We start from the raw sequence: 20,990 nt of genomic DNA on the forward strand, positions 1-20,990 counted from the left end.
GACAGTTCTAGGATAGCCAGGGCTACATAGAGAGCCCATCTCAAAAAAATAAAAAATAAAACGCGTATTATGAAAAAGTTCAGTAGAGAGCTACAGATTGAGTTCTAGGGCAGCCGAGGCTACTCAAAGAAACCCTGTCTTGAAAAACAAACAAACAAAAACAAACAAACAAAATCAGTAGTATGAATGACAGGATACTATCTATCGATATCAAGTTTCTCCTATCAATACAGCCATTTTTTTCTTTTTTGGAAAACAAGGTCTCATTATGTAGCCTTGGCTGGTCTTGAACTCATAGAAATTCACTTGCCCAGCCTCTTGGTGCTGGGATTAAAAGCAGGTACCACCATACCTAGCCAGTAGTTTATTTTTTCATTATTAAACCATCTTTTTAGATGTAGTAAGGGTGAGCATTCTCTGCAGTAGTATTTAATGCTAGACACTACAGAGGGTCTGCCTGCAAACTCAAGGGAGCCAGGCTTGCTTTCTCGAGTTTCTCTTCTTAAGTGAAGACGTGGACTAGTGGGTAGCATGGGCATACCTATACTGGAAATGACTTATTGTTATCTGGAAGCCAAATGTAACAGTGAGCTGTGCCGCCCGGCTCTGGCGACTCCGGGCACTCCCTCTTCTCCACAGCGAGGCCTTCTGATGCGTCCTCTGATGAACAGTGAGCCGGGTTCCTGTGTGGTTTGTGTTTGGAAGCAGCTTGCTGAGAGCACACGCTATTAAGCAGCAGAGCCAGGATTCCAACCAAGGCCTTGTGAGAGCAGGACCCGGGCTCTGGACAGCCAGGCAGCCGCACACGGGAAGTGTGTCCCCAGCAGCATGACTGCCGTGACTTGTGTTCATAGACACAACAACACAGGAACATGCCCAAAGAACACTTTTCCGGCTAAGGGTTGGAGTCAGAGGTATTTTAAGACTCTTCTTGTGAATATTCACTACACTACAATAAATAGTATTCTTTCTATACCAAGCAGAGGCAACATTTGAATATTCATACCTACCTCAGAAAGGGCCTGCCTCAGGAAGCACCATAAGGTGGCTGTCCACAGCTCTGGGCAGAGCTGCTGGCCCAGAACCTATTAACCTGAGACGGTGGAAGACACTCACCCACTCTGATGTCCAGAGGCCAGCCTTCCTTCTCTGCCACAGTGCCCACTTCTGCTACGGGGTGAGCCAAGTCCGGGGTGAAGGGTCCATTGATGTGCGGCTTTAGCTGAAAAGATGGCACAGGGCAGAGAGGCAGAAAGCAACAGTGAGGATGGGCTTGTTTCACAGATTCCCCACATTTCCACAGAAGGAAAGGCTCAACTGTGTCATAGCAGACAGGTCGCAAAGAGCACCTGGAATTCCCCAACGCCATCAGGCCGTGCTTATCTCCACACAGTACACACAGGAACTGAAGGTTAGAGTGATGTGCCTCACCCCAGGTCACAAGTAGATGGGAGAGGTACAGAAACAATCAGGGCCATCTGCCTCACAAGCCCTAACCTCCCAAACTACACTGTCTTTGGAGGAGCTGGGCCTGGTGGTGAGGCCTGTACTCCAGCTACTTGAGAGGCTGAGGCAGGAGGACTGCAAGTTTAAAGTCTACCTGGGTTCCAAAGTTAGTTCAAGGAGAGCTTGAGTAACTTAGTGAGACCTTGTCTTACAACAGAAAGAAGAGGACTGGGAACATGGACCTGTGGACTGTACTTGTCTAGAAGTGGAGAGCGCTGGGTTCAACTGTACTACCACCAGGGGTCAGGATGGATCAAAAACGTTCCTACTGGAACCTTCTGACAGACAGACAGACCCTGTGGCAGGGCTAACAAATATGATGTGCACAGCAGAGTGACTGGCACAAGCCATCAGTACACCAGACTGTTACTAGCTCACAGCCACCTCGGCTTCACACTTGGTGAACTGAGGCCTACAGAGGCAGATCAGCTTACGCAGGTCCACAGAACCAAGGCTGGCACTGGACTTCACACAGCCTGGCTTCTGTTGCTCTAGAGGCCTTTCCTGGCTCTCTGCACACCTGCTCTGCAGGCCTCAGGATCCCAACTCCCTGCAATGTGCCCTATGAACTCCAAGCAAAGTGAGCCCCCAGGCCAGTTCCTGGCTTCCACTAACGTTGGGGGTGGCAAATGGACACTTACATGACTTGCTTTCCCCTTGGCTGTCTCCTCCTGTCTACTCCCCATTCCTGCCTGATTTAGGCCCTAGGAATCAAGGGCCAACTCCCCTGTGGGTGTACTGGTAGGACCCACCCCCTCATGCCCAGTGCCCAAAATGAAAAGTCCCACCCTCAGCAATCCCCCAAACCATATTCCTTCCCTCACCTCATTGAGGTTAATTTCAATCAGTTGGTCATACTGGCAGCCGGGGTCAGGCACTAAGTGATCCTTGAATTCTTCAGCTAGATTGGCAATGTCTGGAATCAACAAGGGAGGAAAATGAAACAGAAATTGGTTTTGAGACTTGGTTTATTTGTACGTCTGAGTAAGATACCTGCCATTTACCAAGCAGCAGGTTCCAGGCAGTAATTAAGCCAACAGAGGGACAAATCCAACAGCATGGATGCTGTCCCCGCCCATCAGGAACTCAGCCTCCTGAGGGGCTGTCAGTGAGCCGGGAACGAGGAGACCTCATGAGACTCGCAGGCTATGGAAAATGGGGTACTGGAGTTAACAAGCACACTCCACCTCACAGTGTGTGAGGAGCAGATTTCATTTTCCCTCTGAGAGGGTTCCTCTGTGTAGCCCTGGCTGTCCTGGAACTCACTCTGTAGACCAGGCTGGCCTCGAACTCAAAGATCCACCTGCCTCTGCCTCTTGAGTTGTGGGATTAAAGGCGTGCACCATCACCCACCCGTGAGGAGCAGAATTTTTAAATTTTTTGATTTTCTTTTATTTGTTTGTTTTTAAATCTATGTGTATTAGTGTTTTGCCATGGGAAGTTTTAGGTCCCCTGGAACTGGAGTTACAGACAGTTGTGAGCTGCCATGTGGGTCCTGGGACTTGAACCCAGGTCCTCTGGAAGAACAGCCAGTGCTTTTAACCACTGAGCTATCTCTCTAGCCCTGAAGAACAGAAATTTTAAGAAATCACTAGATGGAGAAAGGAGTGAAGGGTCCTCCAGGTAGGACTCAGGGCTCCCAGCTTCCTAGGGCCCCTAACCTGTAGTTTCTACCCATTCACCCACACTCCCCTCCCTTCCCAGGTTCCAGCCCTTTTATTTCCGTCTTTGAGCTTCAAAGAAATCAAACTAGGCCAGGAAAGGTGCTGTGGGAAGCTGGGAAGCTCCTTCAGTCAGGGAATAGTTCTACAGAAGAGACCCATGTTGCTTCCAGAGCTTCCTGTAGGGGGAATCAGTGACTAGGCCAGAAAGGACCAGAATGCAGCCCTTTTCCTGCGAAACCCACATGGATAACCTCACATGGATATTTAATTTGGATGCCAGACCCCTCCAGAGGCTGAAGAGAAGTACAAACGCCGTATCGGAAGTAGTCACACACGTCTAGTTTGTCATCTATTTGCAGGGACTTTTGTGTCACTACTTGCAGCCAGCCCTGGGACAGCAGGGCTAAGGACTCATGCCCTCAGGACAGGAGTACAACATGGCTGTGTGCTCACACCACTCCACCCCATGAGCTCACCTGCTCGGCCTGTCTTGCTCAGGTACTTCTTCATCCTGTGGTTGTATGGGAACACTGATGTGGTGGCCCCAATTTCTGCACCCATGTTGCAGATTGTTGCCATGCCTGTGGAGAAACAGAGCCCAAGGCATGAGGATGCTGGGTAGCTAGGTGTGAACTCTAGTACCTGCAAGGTGGGTACAAAGCTCTTCATATAGTGAGCTGCATCACTTCCTTCCTGGCCGATGAGGCCACCTAGTGGCAATAGGTACTCACCCCTCAAAGCCCATGGCCAATGAACAGACTTCGGCCTTCACAAGCAGAATTCTAGCTGAGAGTCTGGCTTCTGCTCAGCAGAGCACATAGCCATTGTGTACTGAAGCTGGACATGGCCAGCCACTGCCTAGAAGTTACTGTGTCTACCTTGCTTAGAATGGTTCAAGATCATCATAAACAAATAAATACCAGTACTGGATGGACTTAGGTCTAGGTCTGTTTGCCTGTTGTTCTGCCTTCTTTCAGCTACACCATGATGCTACATAAATATTTTTCTAAGTTTAAGCAATAAGAATGAAATAAATCAGGTTCAGAGCATTATACCTATAGTCCTAGCTACTTGGGCGGCACAGACATAAGGCTGTTTGAGCTCAGAGAGTTGAAAGCCAGCTAGAGCAACAAAGAATGGAATGGCACAACTGTTTGGTCCAGAGAGCATCTGGTAGCACTGGTGTGGCTCAGAGATATCCTGGCTTCTGTCAGGGCCTGTCAGCAACTTCACAGCTGGGTTATGTCACAGTAATAAGAGTGAGCTCTTGTTAACTAAGGGGTGTAATAATTCTGCAGGCTACTACAGGGTCTCTGGGACTTTTATGGATCATGCAAGACAGTCCTGTATAGTTCTTGGCCAGGCCCCAGCAGCAGAAGCTAAAGCTGATGTGGGTCCCAACTCAGAGTAGCCACAAGGAAGTTCCTGTCTCTTTACAGTGGTTTCCAGTTGTTCCGTCAGAGCAGCAGGAGGCCCCTAACCTGACCTCCACTGCTACATGTCTATTCTCAGTCCACACACTGCCTGGACAGCCTCAAGGGAGGCTTCAGCTTCTGTTTCAGGCACATGGCCCAGCCCAGAGTCAGGGCAGCGTGTGGGGCTGCCATCCCTGTTTCAGGCACATGGCCCAGCCCAGAGTCAGGGCAGCGTGTGGGGCTGCCATCCCTGTTTCAGGCACATGGCCTAGCCCAGAGTCAGGGCAGCGTGTGGGGCTGCCATCCCTGTTTCAGGCACATGGCCTAGCCCAGAGTCAGGGCAGCGTGTGGGGCTGCCATCCTCACCAGTGCAGGAGATGGAGTCGACACCGGGCCCGTGGTATTCCACAATAGCACCTGTGCCGCCTTTCACTGTCAGGATGCCGGCCACTTTCAGGATCACGTCTTTGGGTGAGGACCAACCAGAGAGGGAGCCTGTCAGCTTCACACCGATCACCTGAAACAATGGACAAGACAGTTACAGGCCCTCTGCACCACATACTACGTTCCAGTTAGCAATCAAGGAACGGGGCTTGCGTTCCCACGCCTCTTCTTCAGCCCCACTCCTCACAAAAGACAATCTAGCCTGGCTCAGCCATTTGGGACCCACAGCCCCCCATGCACCCCAACAGCCTCCCTTCTAGCCAGGCCAGAGCAAGTCCTTCCCTAGCCCTCACCTTGGGACACTTCAGCTCCCAGGGGATCCCAGCCATGACATCCACGGCATCGGCACCCCCTACTCCAATGCAGATGCCTCCCAGGCCACCACCATTGGGGGTGTGGGAGTCAGTGCCGATCAAAAGAACTCCAGGGTATGCATAGTTTTCTAGAATGATCTGAAAAATAATCAAAGATATTAAGCTTAAGTCTTTAGCCCAGAATGGAAATGGGACACAAAAAAGGATCTACAGAGCTGTCCTCACTGACACCGGACCACCCGGCCATTCCCAGGTATTCTTGAAGTATGGGGTAGGGGACAGCCTCATTTAATTTAAGCTACTCCTATATGGCCAGGCGGCCTGGGCTCATGAACAGCTTCTATGTGACTTGGGCCTGTAAATGCCTCCCTGTGCCTCAGTCTCTTCATTTATAGTAATAAAACCACTCAGGTCATCTTAACTTCAGGATGCGCTAAGAACCACACAAACTGGCACATAAGTGTTCTTTGATGGGCCTGGGACAAGTGTGAGGAAGAAAGCTCCCAACAGACTCTCAGCCTCAAGTAGTGAACTGTCCAGGGCGGGTGGTACACCTCCCAGGCTTCTCATCAGGTAGACAGTTCTGTCAGGAACAGGCTTCAGTTCCCACAGGGCATTTAAGTACTGAGATGTAGCGAGTTTCTTCAATGTCTGACAACTTGCTCATCACCCGCCCTGTTTGCCAGGGCTGCTTCATCCAAAGCTCCTCCTAGCTGTGAAGGCAGGGGATGCGTGCTCTCTAGAACACTGGGTGAGAAAGCAGAGGCCATACCCACGTCAGTCCTACCCACTGTCCAGGACCCTCCAAGGGGCTGGACTCACGGGAAGGTAGGTGTCCAGCCCACTCTGTGCCTAGGTGTGTGGCCTACCACCTCCTGTTTCTGTGAGGCCTTGGGCGAGACACTCAGCCTCTCGAGGCTTCAGCTTCCTCTTCTACACAAACAGCCATCTCACTAGATGACCATGGTGATTGAATGCCATCATGCCATACAGCTGGGAGAGGCACTATCTGATTATTCTGCAGGAAGCTCCTTCACCTGGGCCCTGCTCATCTGCTTGGTGAAATCAGGCCACTCACGGGCACTAGGAAGAACCAAGGTGATGAGATGTGAGGGCTCTAGGAACTATCGGCACTGAATGTGGGCAGAGTCCCTGGGACATCACAGACACCCAGGTCTCCGCATAAGGTGGGGCATCCGCCCATGGACTTAGCAGGGCACGAAGGGCCTCCATCCCTTCAAAATGGAAAGGGCTGGAAAGGCCGATGCCTTCCACAAAGTGTGGCACCTATACAGAGGAGCAAGCTGGTACTGCTCTCCGATTCCCGGCCCTTTCCTTGCCTGCACCACATGCTAAGATTTGAGAGTAGCAATCACTAAAGCTCCACAAGGCTGGGAAAGTTAGATTCCTGACGGTGAGACACACAGAATTCCTGGTAGTGAATGTGGCGTAGCCGCACATGAATTAACATCCAGGAGGAGAGGTTACTGCAGACCTAAGGACTACAGGACTCTTCATCTCAGATGGTAATCTGTCCAGCTGCGACAGGGACCTCAGCAATCTATGAATATTGATAGAGAGATGGAGTGAGGGCCAACAAGTGTGTATTTTGTATATCTGTTTGTTATGAGACAGGGTCCTCTATATAGCTCAGACAGGTCCTGCTATATTATATAGCTCAGGTGGGTCCTGAACTTGGGATCCTCTTCCCTCAGCTCCCAAGTGCTGACATTACAGGCATGCACCATCACAGTTTTAGGCTAGACTAGCATCTAGAACATAACATTAGAAATCAACCATACAAACACTGAGGACCAAATCTGCACTCACCTGGTCCCATCCTCAGAGCCACATCCCTGTGTCTACAGAGCACACGACACAGTGGAGAAAGCACAGGACATCCACTGGGAACATAATTTAAAGGGCCACAGAGGTGGGAAGGCCGGGGAGGTTAAACAGGTTGACAGGTAAGTTAGAAAGCTGAAGCGGGGTCTGCCAGCTCAACGGTGGCAAGGCTGGAGTTCTGTTTGAATGAACCTGCTGTGACAAGGAGGGGCAGAAAGTACAGCCCCATGGCACACAAGTGGTGTGGTGGTTTGAATAAGAATGGCCTCCATAGGCCCATATAGTCAAACGCTAGCCACCAGGGCTGAAAAGACTGAAAGGATTTGGAGGAAGGGTGTCACTGGGGATGAGCTCTGATTTTAAAAGCTCATGCCGCTGGGCGGTGGTGGCGCACGCCTTTAATCCCAGCACTCGGTAGGCAGAGCCAGGCGGATCTCTGTGAGTTCGAGGCCAGCCTGGGCTACCAAGTGAGTTCCAGGAGAGGCGCAAAGCTACACAGAGAAACCCTGTCTCGAAAAACCAAAAAAAAAAAAAAAAAAAAAAAAAAAAAGCTCATGCCAACCCCAGACTCTTGATCTTGCCTCAGGATCAGGATATAGTTCACAGTTACTGCTCCAGCATCTGCCTGCATGCTGCCATGCTCCTCCATCATGACGACAATGGACTAAACCTCTGAACTGTAAACAAGTCCCTAGTCAAATGCTGTGGGATAATGCCCTTGTACACTATGAAGATTTGTCACTCCTGTTGGTTTAATAAAACACTGATTGGCCAGAAACCAGGCAGGCAGTGTAGACGAGGTGACCAGACGAGGAGAAAGCTGGGAAGAGATGGAATCACCAGACAGACAGACAGGAAGAAAGATGAGAATGCTGGACTGAGAAGGTACCAAGCCACGTGGCTAAACATAGACAAGAATTATGGGTTAATTTACACATAAGAGCTAGTTCTAAGCCTGAGCAATAGGCCAAACGGTTTATAATTAATATAAGCCTCTGTGTTTATTTGGGACTGAAGAGCTGCGGGACCAGGCAGGACAGAAACTTCCATCTATAGTTAAATAAATGTTTTCTCTTATAATAATTGCCTTGGTCATGATTGTTTCTTCACAGCAACAGATCAGAGACTAAAACACATGGTTCCTGGAAATGTCATGTTTTAAGAATCATGCTGAATGCTTAGTAGAGACCAAGGGCAGGTATGAGCATCCACCACTCACAGCCCCAAACTTTGGCTTAAGAGCTGCCAAAAAGGCCTAGGCCTTTGAGCTAAAATGGAATAGGGATACCTGGATTGGGGTGCCCTCCATAACAAAAGGCCAACTGAAAGTAGGTCCATATGCCTTCATGCCCTATTGCAGAGAAAGACTCTGGTCCTTGCAGGCTGTGTGACATGGCAGCCCTGTCACCCTGGCAGCCCTGTCCTAAAGGGCAATGCAGTAATCCATTCTTGGCTCTGGTCTCAAAGTTAGGCAGAGCCAGGGGCCCAAGCAGAGTCAGATGACAGGTTGACTCAGCTCCTCTGCAAGGAGCAGGTAGCAAGGCCTGGGATGGAAGTAGGGAGAAGAGTCACCTTGGAAATGCAGAGGATGGGTAGTTAATGAATATACACTAGGCTAGTCTTCAGCAGCCCCCTCTGATAGAAGGAAAGCAGTACACACACACACACACACACACACACACACACACACACATTTTGTTTTGTTTTTTGAAATAAGGCCTCAATATGTAGTCCAGAACTCACAAAGATCTACCGGCCTCTGCCTCTTCCAATATTGAGATTAAAGGTATATATGCCACCCTGCCTGGCCAACATTCATTCATTCATTCATTCATTCATTCATTCATTCATTCTGAGGAAGGGTCTCACAATGTAGCTCAGGCTCTTTAGAACTCATCTTTGTAGCCCAGGCTGGCCTCAAACTCACAACAACCTCTTGCATCAGCCTCCTGAGTGCTAGGATTAGAGGTGTGCCTACCATACTGACTTTGTGGAAAAATGTCTGCCAAATTCAACCCCGTTCTTAGAGGACTCTGGAAAAGCATCTGCTAACACAGCCTATGACATCAGTACTTCCATCCTTCAGAGTCAACTGGCAAAAGGGACCAAGCAGGGCTCCCTGTTGATACAGGTTGCAGAGCACGATGGCGGAGCAGAGCACTCCCTCAGGAGCAGATCCCTACTGCACAATTAGCCAGGAGACTGTCACTAGGTGAGGACATTAATCTCTCTGCCTCGCTTTCCTCCTTTGTAAAGTATGTTACAGTAAAACTCGTTACTTCACAAGGTTGTGGTAAGTATTAATAAGTTAATATCTTCATTATTTTTAAATTTATCATGGGAAAGAGCTCAATTGGTATAGTACTTGCCTTGCATTTATAGGGCCTTAGATTCCATACCCCAGCACTACAAATAATTGTAGTTATTTTTAAAAATTCTTTCAGAGGTACTCACTTATGTGTATGAATGTTTTGTTCGCATGTATGTCTATGCACCACATGAACACCTGGGGCCTGTGAAGTCAGGACAGGGCTTCACACCCTCTGGATCAGCTACCCACACAACTAGACTAAACACTTATGAGAAAAACAACACACACAAACAGCATATTAGAGAATGTAGCTCAAAAGCACATCTGGGGTTCTCCAACTCCACAGAAAGAACAGTACTTGAACTACAGGTATGAACCAACATATCTAACTTCTATCCCTTCTCTAAGCATGCTTTCAAGCATTTATATTTCTGTAAACTATAGTTACAAACCTATAATCCCAGTACTCAGGATGATATGGCCCCAGCACGCCTGTTCATCTCTCCCAAGCCTCAAGTCCCCAGCAGGCCTGGAACATGCTGTCTCGTTACCAGAGCAAAACCTGGCCTTGGGGCCCTTGTAAGACAGGCTAAGCCATGTATTACCTGGTGAATGATTCCAGATCCAGGCCTCCAGAAGCCCACGCCATACTTGGCACCTGCAGTTGCCAGGAAATTGTACACTTCCTGGTTTATGTCCTATAAAATCAATAACCAGAACATTAGTTTGATCTGGGAAGACCTCACACTCCATAGTCCCTCCCCCGCGGTGCTGACATAATGGCATCGTGAATACAAGTCTTCCCTCATAGGGCTTCTAAAAATAATTCCAGAGGGCTTGGCTGCTAGCCTGCAGTTTCAGTGGGCAGGCCCAGGGAGAGAGACAGGGGGGCAGAGACGCTCCATCTCCATGACACCTGGCCAGGGGGACAGTCTGGGAACACGTCCCTGTCCTGTGCCTCAGTCTCTTTGTAGAAGGAACAAGGCAGGATACTTGACAAAGGCCCCTCTGGCATTCAATTCCCTAGCCAGGGCCAACAGCAAAGGAGGTGCCATGTGTGTATCTGTCTACTAGGGTGGACACAGAGTAAGGGGGTCTATCTAAAGGAAGCAAGGGGACCAAGTGGACATCCTGGTTTTGCTTCTCCATTGAGTTGTGGGTACCTGTCTGGAATCTCAGCTACCACTTACTGAATGCAAATTAACATCAAGCTAAACAGCCCGACAACTCACTTAGGAAGCAGACAAGACTGCTGTCAAATCCATTTTAGAGATGGAAAACCAGAGGCTCAGGTGAGGCCTGTCCAACCACAGACCTGGAGAATCCTGACAGAATCCAAGGCTGCCTGAAAAGGGTATAAGACTCCACCTGTGAGCACCTAGCCAGTGCCAGGACATAGTAAGTGCGCAGTACTCGGTAATACGTTTGACAGGTCCCAGGTAAAGGGCTGCTAACTGGGTGGGCCACTGATCTGAAAGGACGGACTCCACTGTTCCCATTTAGCCTGTCATTTGAAGGCAGTTTCCTGGAGGCAGGGAAGCCTCATAGCAAAGCTGTGAGGGCAAACTTTATCTGATAAGGCATGGCCACGGACATGTGAGACTGACCAGTAACAAAAGGGATAGTGCTGTGGTAGATTCTAGTGCTGAAAAGGAGGAACAGGTCCCACACTTCATAAACACCCTGAAAAACACTTCATTTAAACTCCTGCCAGCCAGTGTGTCCTTCTGTGAGTCCACTTGGTCTCCAAGTGAAAGAATGGCAGACAAGTTGTGTTACCAGAGCAATCCTTTCTAATTAATAATTAATACACTGGCCTTGTCTTTTACAAACCAGTCACTTGCGAAATTGGGACCCAGGGCAGAAGGGTGAATACATTTCTTTGTTTGTGGGAGGGTGGATGTCTCAAAAGTGATGCTGAAACAGCCTGGAACCTTCTCTGGCTATGAGACTCTCGATAGGTCACTCCCTGTCTCTGGGCCAGAAACGATAAACACATGCAGAACTGACCATATTCCTCCTTCTAACTCTGCATGTTTCTCCAATACTCAGGTTGAAAGTGAGCCAAGGCAGGTTAAGTAGGACCTGTAAGGGTCTCTGCCCTCGAGAATGCACTGACACTGTTACTGTGGACTGCGTTCCTGATAAAGGGAGTAAGTCCTGCCTGATGTTTCCCTGCTCACCCACGTTTGCTCGCCCATCTACCCCATGACAGCACAGACTTTCCATCCTTCAGAATGGAGCCGAATGAACTTCTATAGTATATAATTTCCCTTGTTTGTAATGGCCCGTTAGGGCAGCAGGAAACAGTCTTCCCATGACTCTAGGATGGTAGAAACAGCCTTTCCCACAGCCCTCAAGGCCCTGCCTGCCTCATACCATTCTGTCTTCCCACAGGGCTCAGGCCTGGAGTCTCCTCTTGATTCGTGTAAGTTTCCAGTTTCTTCCTGTCTTAGGCCCTTTGTATATTCACTTAGTCATTTATCTATTTATCTAATTTATTTATTTAGGAGGGAGGGTGGTGTGAGAGAGGGTCAAGGGTTCACAAAGCCCAAGTTGGCCTCAAACTTACTGTGTAGCTGGGGATGATCTTGAACTCCTGATCCATGTCTCTACCTCCCAAGTGCTAGAATTACAGGCATGCTCCACTACCCCAGCCTTTGCTAATCCCTCTTGAATTTCTTCCTCCAGTTATCTGTTTAAGTGTCAGTTTATAGTCCCATCTCCAAAGGAGCTGCTCCCACCCCTTTCCCAAATCTCAAGCAGACCTCTTCTTATAACACAGAGCCTATACTTTCCCTTCCCATTGCAATGACTTGGTTTCGGAAACTCTTCTCCATACAGAACTCTAAGATCTTTGAGGGACAGGCTCCTGCTAGTCAGTTCCCACTTAATAGTTCCTGCTATTGCACCTAACATGTAATGAATGTTCAATAAATAAACATTTGTTGAATACAAGAAGGGATGAGAGCTGAAACCTATGGTTCTGTGAACTACATCTCCACCACAAATGGTGGCCCTGCGTGGGAGTTGTTTCAGGGTCCCTGGTCTCTGCAGCCCCTGGCCCTGCAGACATGTAACGTGATCACCCCTCAGCAGCTAATGTGGAAGTTGCTGGTCTGTAGACAGGACATGATTTCAGCTGAGTGGAAAGTGCCACTGTACCCCTGGGACACCATGGGTGGGTAACAGTGACAAAAGGCTAGAATGGGAAGGATGGCTGCCCCTCAGTGTTTCCCAAGAGTCTGAGAGGCTCTATGAGCTAGGCTGACCCTAGTAGCTGGAGTACTTTGTTTTTTTAGCTGGAGCACTTTCAATCACATGCTCTGCTCTGTGCCAGCTGGGCCTTAGGCCTGCCAGCATTCACCTCTTGCCAGTGTCCTCCCAAAGAATACTCGCTCCCACTGCCAGCGGCAGGGAGCAGGCGAGCCTAGGGTTGGGAGGCACAGGGCCAGATCTAGGAACAGCACACAGGAAGGTACCATAAGCTTGGAGGCCTGGGAGAAGGAGCATGGGTTAACTTCACAACAAGATGGGAAATTTAGCTCTGAGTGGCAGTTTCAGTGGCACACAGCCATTGTGAATTTTAAATGGCCTGGAAGAAGGCTGTCAGTGTGAGAGCTCTAGAGTGAGAACGAAAGCAGTCTACCACTCCTGCAGCTGTGAGAGTCAATTCATGGTGCCGCTACACACAGGGACCGCCATCCTTCTCCCTGTCTGGCCCTCAGAGGCCAGAAGAGAGCAGGAGAGAGGGCACATGTGACATGGATACAGACATGGGAAGATGGGCTGCTGGGACAGAAAGAACCCTGACTCCAGGCACCAGTACCATGTACCAGCACACCTGGCTCTGCAGCACTCCTCTCTCTCTCTCTCTCTCTCTCTCTCTCTCTCTCTCTCTCTCTCTCTCTCTCTCTCTCTCTCTCTCTTTTTTTCTGACACAGGGTTTCTCTATGTAGCCCTAGCAGTCCTGAAACTCACTCTGTAAATGAGGCTGTTCTGGAACTCAAAGATCCACCTGCCTCTGCCTCCCAAGTGCCGGGATTAAAGGTGTGTGCTACCACTGCCCTGCTTATTTATTTATTATTATAAAAGTGTGTGTGTGTGTGTGTGTGTGTGTATACTTTAATGTAGGTGCCAACTGAGGCCAGAGGTATCAGATGTCTCTGGAGCTGGAGTTGCAGGTGGTAGTGAACTGCCTGATGTGGGTCCTCTGAAGAACAGTATGTGCTTTCTTAAGCCTGGAGCCATCTCCCCAGCCCAGCAGCAGCACTTTCTAACAGCAGATAATGTTTTCTGTGCTCAGACCAAAGACAGCTGTTATTTCCTAACATCTCCACAACACCAGATTTCGTTTCTAGTATTAGGAAAAATTAGAAGCAAGCCTGAAAAATATGCTAAACCCAGCCAGGCAGTGGGAGGCAGAGGCAGGTGGATCTCTGTGAGTTCAAGGCCAGCCTAGTTTACAGAGTGAGTTCCAGGACAGCCAGGGATACACAGAGAAGCCCTGTCTGGAAAAACAAAAACAAACAAACAAAAATGCTAAACCTTGGGGCTGGGAAATGGCTCAGTGGTGGAGCATTTGCCTGTCATACAGGAGGCTCTGGGTCCCACCCTCAGGTCCTCAGTGAAAACAGACTGAGTCCAGCAGCTCAGGAGAGCTCGGCAGTGCCCCAGCAGACTGCAGCATGGGCTCTACCTCCCGTCCCCCATGCCACACCCTGCCACCAGGCCCTGTCACCACCTGGGGCTCACCTTGGCCCGGCGCAGGTCTTTCTCACCCCCAACCTGGGCCTCAATCAGATGGTCACAGTGGATGGTTGATGGCACAGCCACCTTGGGCAGCCCACTGCTAATGAATTGTAGCATGGCCATCTGGGCTGTGGCATCCTGCATGGCCACCCGGTCAGGCCGGAGACGCAAGTATGTCTTTCCTCGCTCGATATCCTGGTTGGCTGGGTCATCCAGGTGTCCGTATACAATCTTCTCTGAGAGCGTCAGAGGCCGGTTCAATCTGTGGGCAGAAGGAAGGTAGCCTGGTGGCAGCTTTGCAGTTTCTCCCTCTCCATACTTATGGCAGTGAGCAGGCAAGGGGAATCTATGTGCCCGATTCCAAGATGCACTTGGGCAGGATCCAATCAGTGCTGTTCCCTGTGGCATCTCTAGGACATAGGGAAGTGCCTGGCATTTACTGTGGTGATTTGAAATTTACTTGGAGAACAAGTGAATGTCAGCATCACAGGAGATAGGCCAGGTGTGGTGCATGCCCGCAATCCCAGAACTTGGAGTTGGGGCTCAGGGGACACATCAATATCATCCTTGGCTATGTACCAAGCTAAAGGCCATGCTAAAGGCCATGGTTACATGAAGTCCTGCTTCAAAAAAAAAAAAAAAAATCAAAATAAACATCATAGAAGATAACAGATCTAGTTTTTTCAAAGAATATTTGCTTTTCTATTACACTACTCTACTATCCAGCAGTTATCAACATACACATCCTCATCTGATGTTAATTACATTATTTTTTAAAGATATATTTTATATGTATGAGTGCTTTATCTGCATGGATAACTTTATGCCAGAATCAGATGTCAGATCCCACTGTAGATGGTTATGAGCCGCCATGTGGTTGCTGGGAATTAAACTCAGGTCCTCTCCAGTCCTTAATTACATTCTTGTTATTCAATAAACATTCAAACAGATGCAGACTCAGCAGAGAGATGTTAACAGCTCAAACTCAGAGCCTACAGCCTGAGTCTTGTCTGGGATCCCCTACTTTTGGGGACCTTTCTCCTGTGTCCCTAGCCACACTAACACAGGGAACCCCATCAACATTACCTTCACTCGACTTGCCACAGCACAGTGCATGAATGTCCACCTCACATGTGTAATGCCTGCTTGTCTCTTCCAAAGGTTTCCCTGCCAGGCTGACTCACTTGCACCTGAGACGTGTGGCTTTCGGCTCCACCTCTTACTTAGGCTTCTCTTCCTAGATCCCAACTCCCTTGGAGGTTCATGGCTCCTTTCCACGTAAAGATAAATATGGCAATCGAGCCAATCCCTCAAATAGGCACAGACTCTACCAGGACTCAAGTACTTCCCCCTCATGAGCATCCCACCCATAGACCAAAGTCAATTCTCCACATAGCATCCTAGCCACTTTGCTGTCTGCCCACACAACACAGCAGCCATATATACCCCAACTCTGCCTCCCACCATTCTAGAAACTTCTGATGCACTTGAGACTGCCTAGGAAGAATCAGAGTCACCCAGAGCCCACAGGCCATGGGTATGGGTGACATGACACCCGGAGTCAGAAGTTCTGGTTATAACTGACCCTGTTACTAAACCTCCTAAGGGACCAAAGGAATGAACTGGCTTCTCCACGGAGTCCCTCATCTGCTGACCTCGAAGTACAGGACCAGACTGGAGACCGAAGCTTACACTTACAGCATTTCCTTTGTTTTGGGCCTCAAACTCATGACAGCCATCCACTAGCAGTACAAGATGAAGCTGAACTCCACAGCCAATGCCAAGCTGGTCAGGGATGCTGAGCAAGACCCTATCCTCCTCAAACAAACCAACAAAGACACCCTTGAGAAACAGCTCTACAGAGGTATAATCACACTGACAGCTGCATACAGGGTAAGTAGCTCAGATGTAGAGCAGAAGATGCTAGGCCCTGTACTCAGTCCTTACCACCTCACACATACATACCATGCCTTTCCCAGTCCACCATGGATCTGCATTCTGTCACTGAAGGTGAGTGTTATTAGGGTACTTAACTCTGGGATGTTTTAAAAGATGTATTGTTTATATGTGTGTGGACATGTGTAAACAAGTAACTGCAGAAGCCAGATGACTGCATTCGAGTCCCTAGAGCTGGAGTCGTAGGCGGTTGGTTGTAAGCTACCCAACCTAGGTGACAGGGATTGAACTTGGGACCTCTGGAAAAGAGCACTGAGCCATCTCTCCAGCCTCTACTTTAGGATTTCTTAAGAAATTGGTGTGTCTAGCTCATTTTCTACTTACAGTGTAGATGAGAAAACTGAGGCACTGGAAGAAAAATGAGTCCCCCAGGCCCCAAAGCTACAGCAGGTGAGCTGCGCCTGTGCCTTCACTCTGACTCTGTGCGGTCAACACTGGCATGGCCAGCGTGACCGTGCGGCAAATGCAGACCCTTCCGTTTCTTCTGCCTGCCTAGGCCCAGCTCCTAACCTCAGTCTCCTAAACCCTTGAACTAAGCGCTCTTCTCTAAGGTCCTGGCTGTGCAGTCCAGCAGCTCAACCAGCACTTCTAAGGACCTCTAGGTCTGTGTCATGAGAGCCTCCAGTAAAAACAGCAGGAGCCTGAGGTCCAGGGGCTGGCCATCGGTTTGCAGCAGCATGTCCCAGGGTGGTGGGTGGCAATGACTCACTGTGTGGAACACAGCTTCTCTTTCTGGGCTCAAGAGAGCTGAAAAATAGCACCAAGACCTTGAAAGCAAACGTCTGAAATGCTAGTTTCAAAAACCAAACAAAAGCCAGACAAAAAACAACCCAACACTGGGCTGGTGGGTTATGGCTCAGCAAGTGTAGGCTCTTGCCTGGAAGCCTGATGACCTCAGTGTGACCCACGATGACTACACACACACTAAATACAGTGTGATAAAAAGACCCAGAGCCTGACAAATGAGGAAACATTCATTACATCCCCTGTGATTGAGGGCGAACTGGGTCCTCTATCTATGTTTATCTGTCCCTTTGTTGTTCTGGGTGGCAGAGACCTAGTTCCTATCAAAGGCACAGGGTGGAGGAAGAGTCCCCTGGCAATGTTCTAGCCTTCTTTAAAGTTCTTTAGACTAGCTTGATCTTGTTCAGGTTTTGTGGATGCAGTCACAGCCACTGGACATTCATGTTTGATCAAAACATAACATGCATGTTTGAAATTCTCAATAAAATAAAACAATTCTTTAGAATAGAACTGTTTTTGGAATAGCCCCATCTCCACTTTTCCTCTATGTCACGGTTTTCACCCCTGGCACTCTGCAAACTTGGCACCAGGTGACTCTGCTATGGGGCTATCTTGTGCACTGTGGGATGGTTACTGGTGTTATCCGCCCCTACTCACTATATAACAACCCTTCACTATCTCAAGTAAAGATAATCAAAAATGTCTCTGCACATTGCCAAGTATTCTCCTGGGGCAAATCAACTGTCCGAGGGTCACTAGTTTATGGCAACAATGAGAACTGAACAACTCATGTCTGATTACCAGGAACATGCAGATAGTCACTGAACGTCTCTGGTTAATGCAGGGTTGGGAAAAAAAAAAAAAAAAAAATCAATGGAATTTTTTGTTTTGTTAATTTATTGATAAAGTTAAAATTCAAACATTTCCATTGCCTTAAGAGCTTGGTCCTCCTGTGGGACTCCTAACAGTGGGAACAGGGCCTGTCTCTGACTCTTACTGGCTTTTTGGACCCTACTCCTCAAACTGGGTCTCCTTGCCCAGCCTTAATACATGGGGAGGTGCTTAGTCTTACTGCAGCTTGATATGCCATGTTTTGTTGATACTCATGGGAGACCTGGCCTTTCCTAAACAGAAATGAGGAGTAGATTGGGGTGTGGGAACAGAGAGAGGGGGGAGTGGTGGGGAGGGACTTGGAGGAGAGGAGGGAGGGGAAACTTCAGCTGGGATGTAAAATAAATAAATTTATTAAAAATTTTTACATGGCCGGGCGGTGGTGGCGCACGCCTTTAATCCCAGCACTCGGGAGGCAGAGCCAGGCGGATCTCTGTGAGTTCGAGGCCAGCCTGGGCTACCAAGTGAGTTCCAGGAAAGGCGCAAAGCTACACAGAGAAACCCTGTCTCGAAGAAAAAAAAAAAAATTTTTACAAAAGAGAGTTCAAAGCCGGGAAGAAAAAAAAAAGGTGTTTTTGTTGCTTTAGCCAATTGCATATAGTAAAAACTAAATGACAAGAAAACTGGGTATGGTAAACTGGATGTGGCAGTGGCAGTGCATACCTTTTTTTTTTTTGGTTTTTCGAGATAAGGGTTTCTCTGTGTAGCTTTGGTACCTGCCCTGGATCTCGCTCTGTAACCAGGCTGGCCTCGAACTCACAGAGATCTGTCTGGCTCTGCCTCCCAAGTGCTGGGATTAAAGGCGTGCGCCACCATTGCCTGGCTGGTAGTGCACACTTTTAATCCCAGCACTTGGGAGGCAGAGACAAGTGGATCTGTGACTTTGAGGACAGCCTGGTCTATAGAGCAAGTTCCAGGACAGCCAGGGTTACACTGAGAAACCTTATCTTTAAAAAAACAAACAAACTCTAAATGGCGAGTAATGACTTTTTCTGGTCAGGTCATCCTGAAGCTCACTTGTGTGCCAGCTCTCCTTCCAAGCATGCTGAAGAGCGGAGTACACGTCTTGAAGATGAGAGGAAAATCCATTATCTTCCCACTGGGCAGTGGTCAGGGTCTCAAAAATAAATTGATTCCTAGAGAAAAGTATTTGGACAAGGTCTTGTATTGGTGGGGACAGTGGTTCTCCACTCTGGTTGCACTTTAGAAATAGCTGGGAGTCTGGCCAGTACTGCCCACATTCTGATGTCACCAGTCCCTAGAGGATCCTGGTTTTTTGTCTGTTTTGTTTTTTGTTTTGGTTTCCAGAAACAAGGTTTCTCCGTGTAGCCTTGGTTGCCTCCCAAATACTAGGACTAGACATGGACCACCATGCCCAGCATATGCACACATGCATACACAAATAAATAGAATGTAATTTTAAAAATAATACCAGAACCGCTGGGTGGTAGTGGCTCATGCCTTTAATCCCAGCACTCAGGAGGCAGAGCCAGGTAGATCTCCATGAGTTTGAGGCCAGCCTGGTCTACAGAGCAAGATCCAGGACAGGCACCAAAACTACACAGAGAAACTGTCTTAAAAAAAACCTACTAGACCAATGCTGGGACCCTTAGAGTCAGACTGAGTGCAGGACAGCCAGGGTTACACAGAGAAACCTTATCTTTAAAAAAACAAACAAACTCTAAATGGCAAGTAATGACTTTCTGGTCAAGTCATCCTGAAGCTCACTTCTGTGAGCTCCGAAGGTAGTTTGTTTTGCAGTCTGGCACTTCTGATGCTTCTGCCTCCACCTCTCAAGTGCAGGGATTGCAGGCATGCACCATCGTTCCTGGCCTTCTGGCCTCTTCCTATTATTCCTTGGAAAAGGCTAGAAGTTCCAATGCAAAGGTTTTCCTCTGCGGGGCCTTTGTCTCCTGAATACTAGATCCTGCCACCCGCACTCCCGATGCCTCCTGAGAGGGAAGCAGCTCTCGGCTGGCACGTCCACTCCCCACAGCCTTACCGTTTGCGGACAATGTTAATGTTCTTCTCTAGCAGGTCATAGCGGATGTACTCATTGGGCTCAAAGTGGCTCATGGCCACCTTGGCCCGTTGGCACAGGACAGAGGCTACATGGTACTGTCGAACACCCAGGGCCTTCTGCAAAACAGAAGAAAACAGTACTGTCAACGGGTTTCTCAAGAGTCTACATCTGAAAGACAGGTCCACATGGTGAAAAAAGGAATCAAGTGTCATGAGCTGCTCCGTAGCCTTGGTTCCCTTCACTGCAGCATGGGTGACTGAGCAGCCACAGAAACCATCCCAAAAGGAGAAAATGGGAGGAGGAGTCATAGCAGATCACCGGCTCCAAGTCAAGTTCTACCGCGTAAGTTACAATAGCCGAAGAAAAGACCTCACTGGCTAGTCCTAGAGGACCAGCAACAGTCCTGGGGACCACTCAGGGACACCATGTGTGAAAGTCCGAGCAGCTGGGAAGCAATGCCCACAATACAGCTAGAACTCTGTCCACACCGAAAGCTCCCTGAGGGTGGAGGAAGGCTCCCTTACTACCTGGCACATCTCACAGATGTGTCCAATATGTGTTTCCAAGCTAGAAGAATGAATGAGCAAAGCCTCTCCTAAGCTTTGGTCATTACCTCATCCCTTCAAAAGGTGATGCACAACTCCCTTGCCTTTTAACATATGGTACACTTCTTGATTTCTACGCAAGGGTAAGTGATGCTGAGTAACTTTGAATGTAGGCCATTAAAGGGCTAGCTTCTGTCAGGCTGCCTCTGGTTGGACTGCTCTGGGAGAAGACAATCACTGTGTTGTTAAGACATATGCAGTTCAGGGAGAGGTCCACTCAGAGAGGAACAGGCCTCCTGTCGACACCAGCACTGCCTTGTAAATGAGCCACTAGCAAAGGAATGCTTCTGCTCCAACACAAGCCTTCAGAAAACTGCAACCCTAGGTAACATTTGAAAAAACACAAGGCAAGCACTCTGCTACTGAACTATATCACTCATCCTGACTATATCTGCTTAAGGGAGCCCATCCCCAAATCCTGGACTATAGAAACTGTGAGAGGTAAATGGTGACTGTTGTTTTAAGCCTCGAATTTGGGGCCTTTTTGTTACGCAGCAATCAGTAAACAATAGGATGGAGG

The 20,990-nt window shown here is 48.7% G+C and overlaps 2 protein-coding genes across 6 annotated transcripts in view; one reads left to right on the plus strand and one right to left on the minus strand.

The window, feature by feature from the left end:
- Aco2 (aconitase 2) overlaps positions 1 to 20,990 on the minus strand; it is a 43,484-nt gene that overhangs the window by 7,201 nt on the left and 15,293 nt on the right. For all 3 annotated transcript variants that reach the window (XM_059247944.1, XM_059247945.1, XM_059247946.1), the window contains exons 2-9: positions 19,845 to 19,981; positions 14,255 to 14,513; positions 10,105 to 10,197; positions 5,323 to 5,481; positions 4,952 to 5,102; positions 3,647 to 3,751; positions 2,331 to 2,422; positions 1,117 to 1,222 (exon numbers count right to left, since the gene is read on the minus strand). In XM_059247944.1, the coding sequence (XP_059103927.1) occupies positions 1,117 to 1,222; positions 2,331 to 2,422; positions 3,647 to 3,751; positions 4,952 to 5,102; positions 5,323 to 5,481; positions 10,105 to 10,197; positions 14,255 to 14,513; positions 19,845 to 19,981 (1,102 nt within the window). The remainder of the gene's footprint in view (positions 1 to 1,116; positions 1,223 to 2,330; positions 2,423 to 3,646; positions 3,752 to 4,951; positions 5,103 to 5,322; positions 5,482 to 10,104; positions 10,198 to 14,254; positions 14,514 to 19,844; positions 19,982 to 20,990) is intronic.
- The window catches only part of Rangap1 (Ran GTPase activating protein 1), a 187,870-nt gene continuing 185,744 nt past the window's right edge, over positions 18,865 to 20,990 (plus strand). For all 3 annotated transcript variants that reach the window (XR_009375578.1, XM_059247948.1, XM_059247951.1), the window contains exon 1: positions 18,865 to 18,868. The gene's annotated coding sequence lies outside the window, so the exon portion shown is untranslated. The remainder of the gene's footprint in view (positions 18,869 to 20,990) is intronic.

The sequence above is a fragment of the Peromyscus eremicus genome, chromosome 20 (assembly GCF_949786415.1).
Source record: "Peromyscus eremicus chromosome 20, PerEre_H2_v1, whole genome shotgun sequence".
NCBI classification, from domain to species: Eukaryota; Metazoa; Chordata; class Mammalia; order Rodentia; family Cricetidae; genus Peromyscus; species Peromyscus eremicus.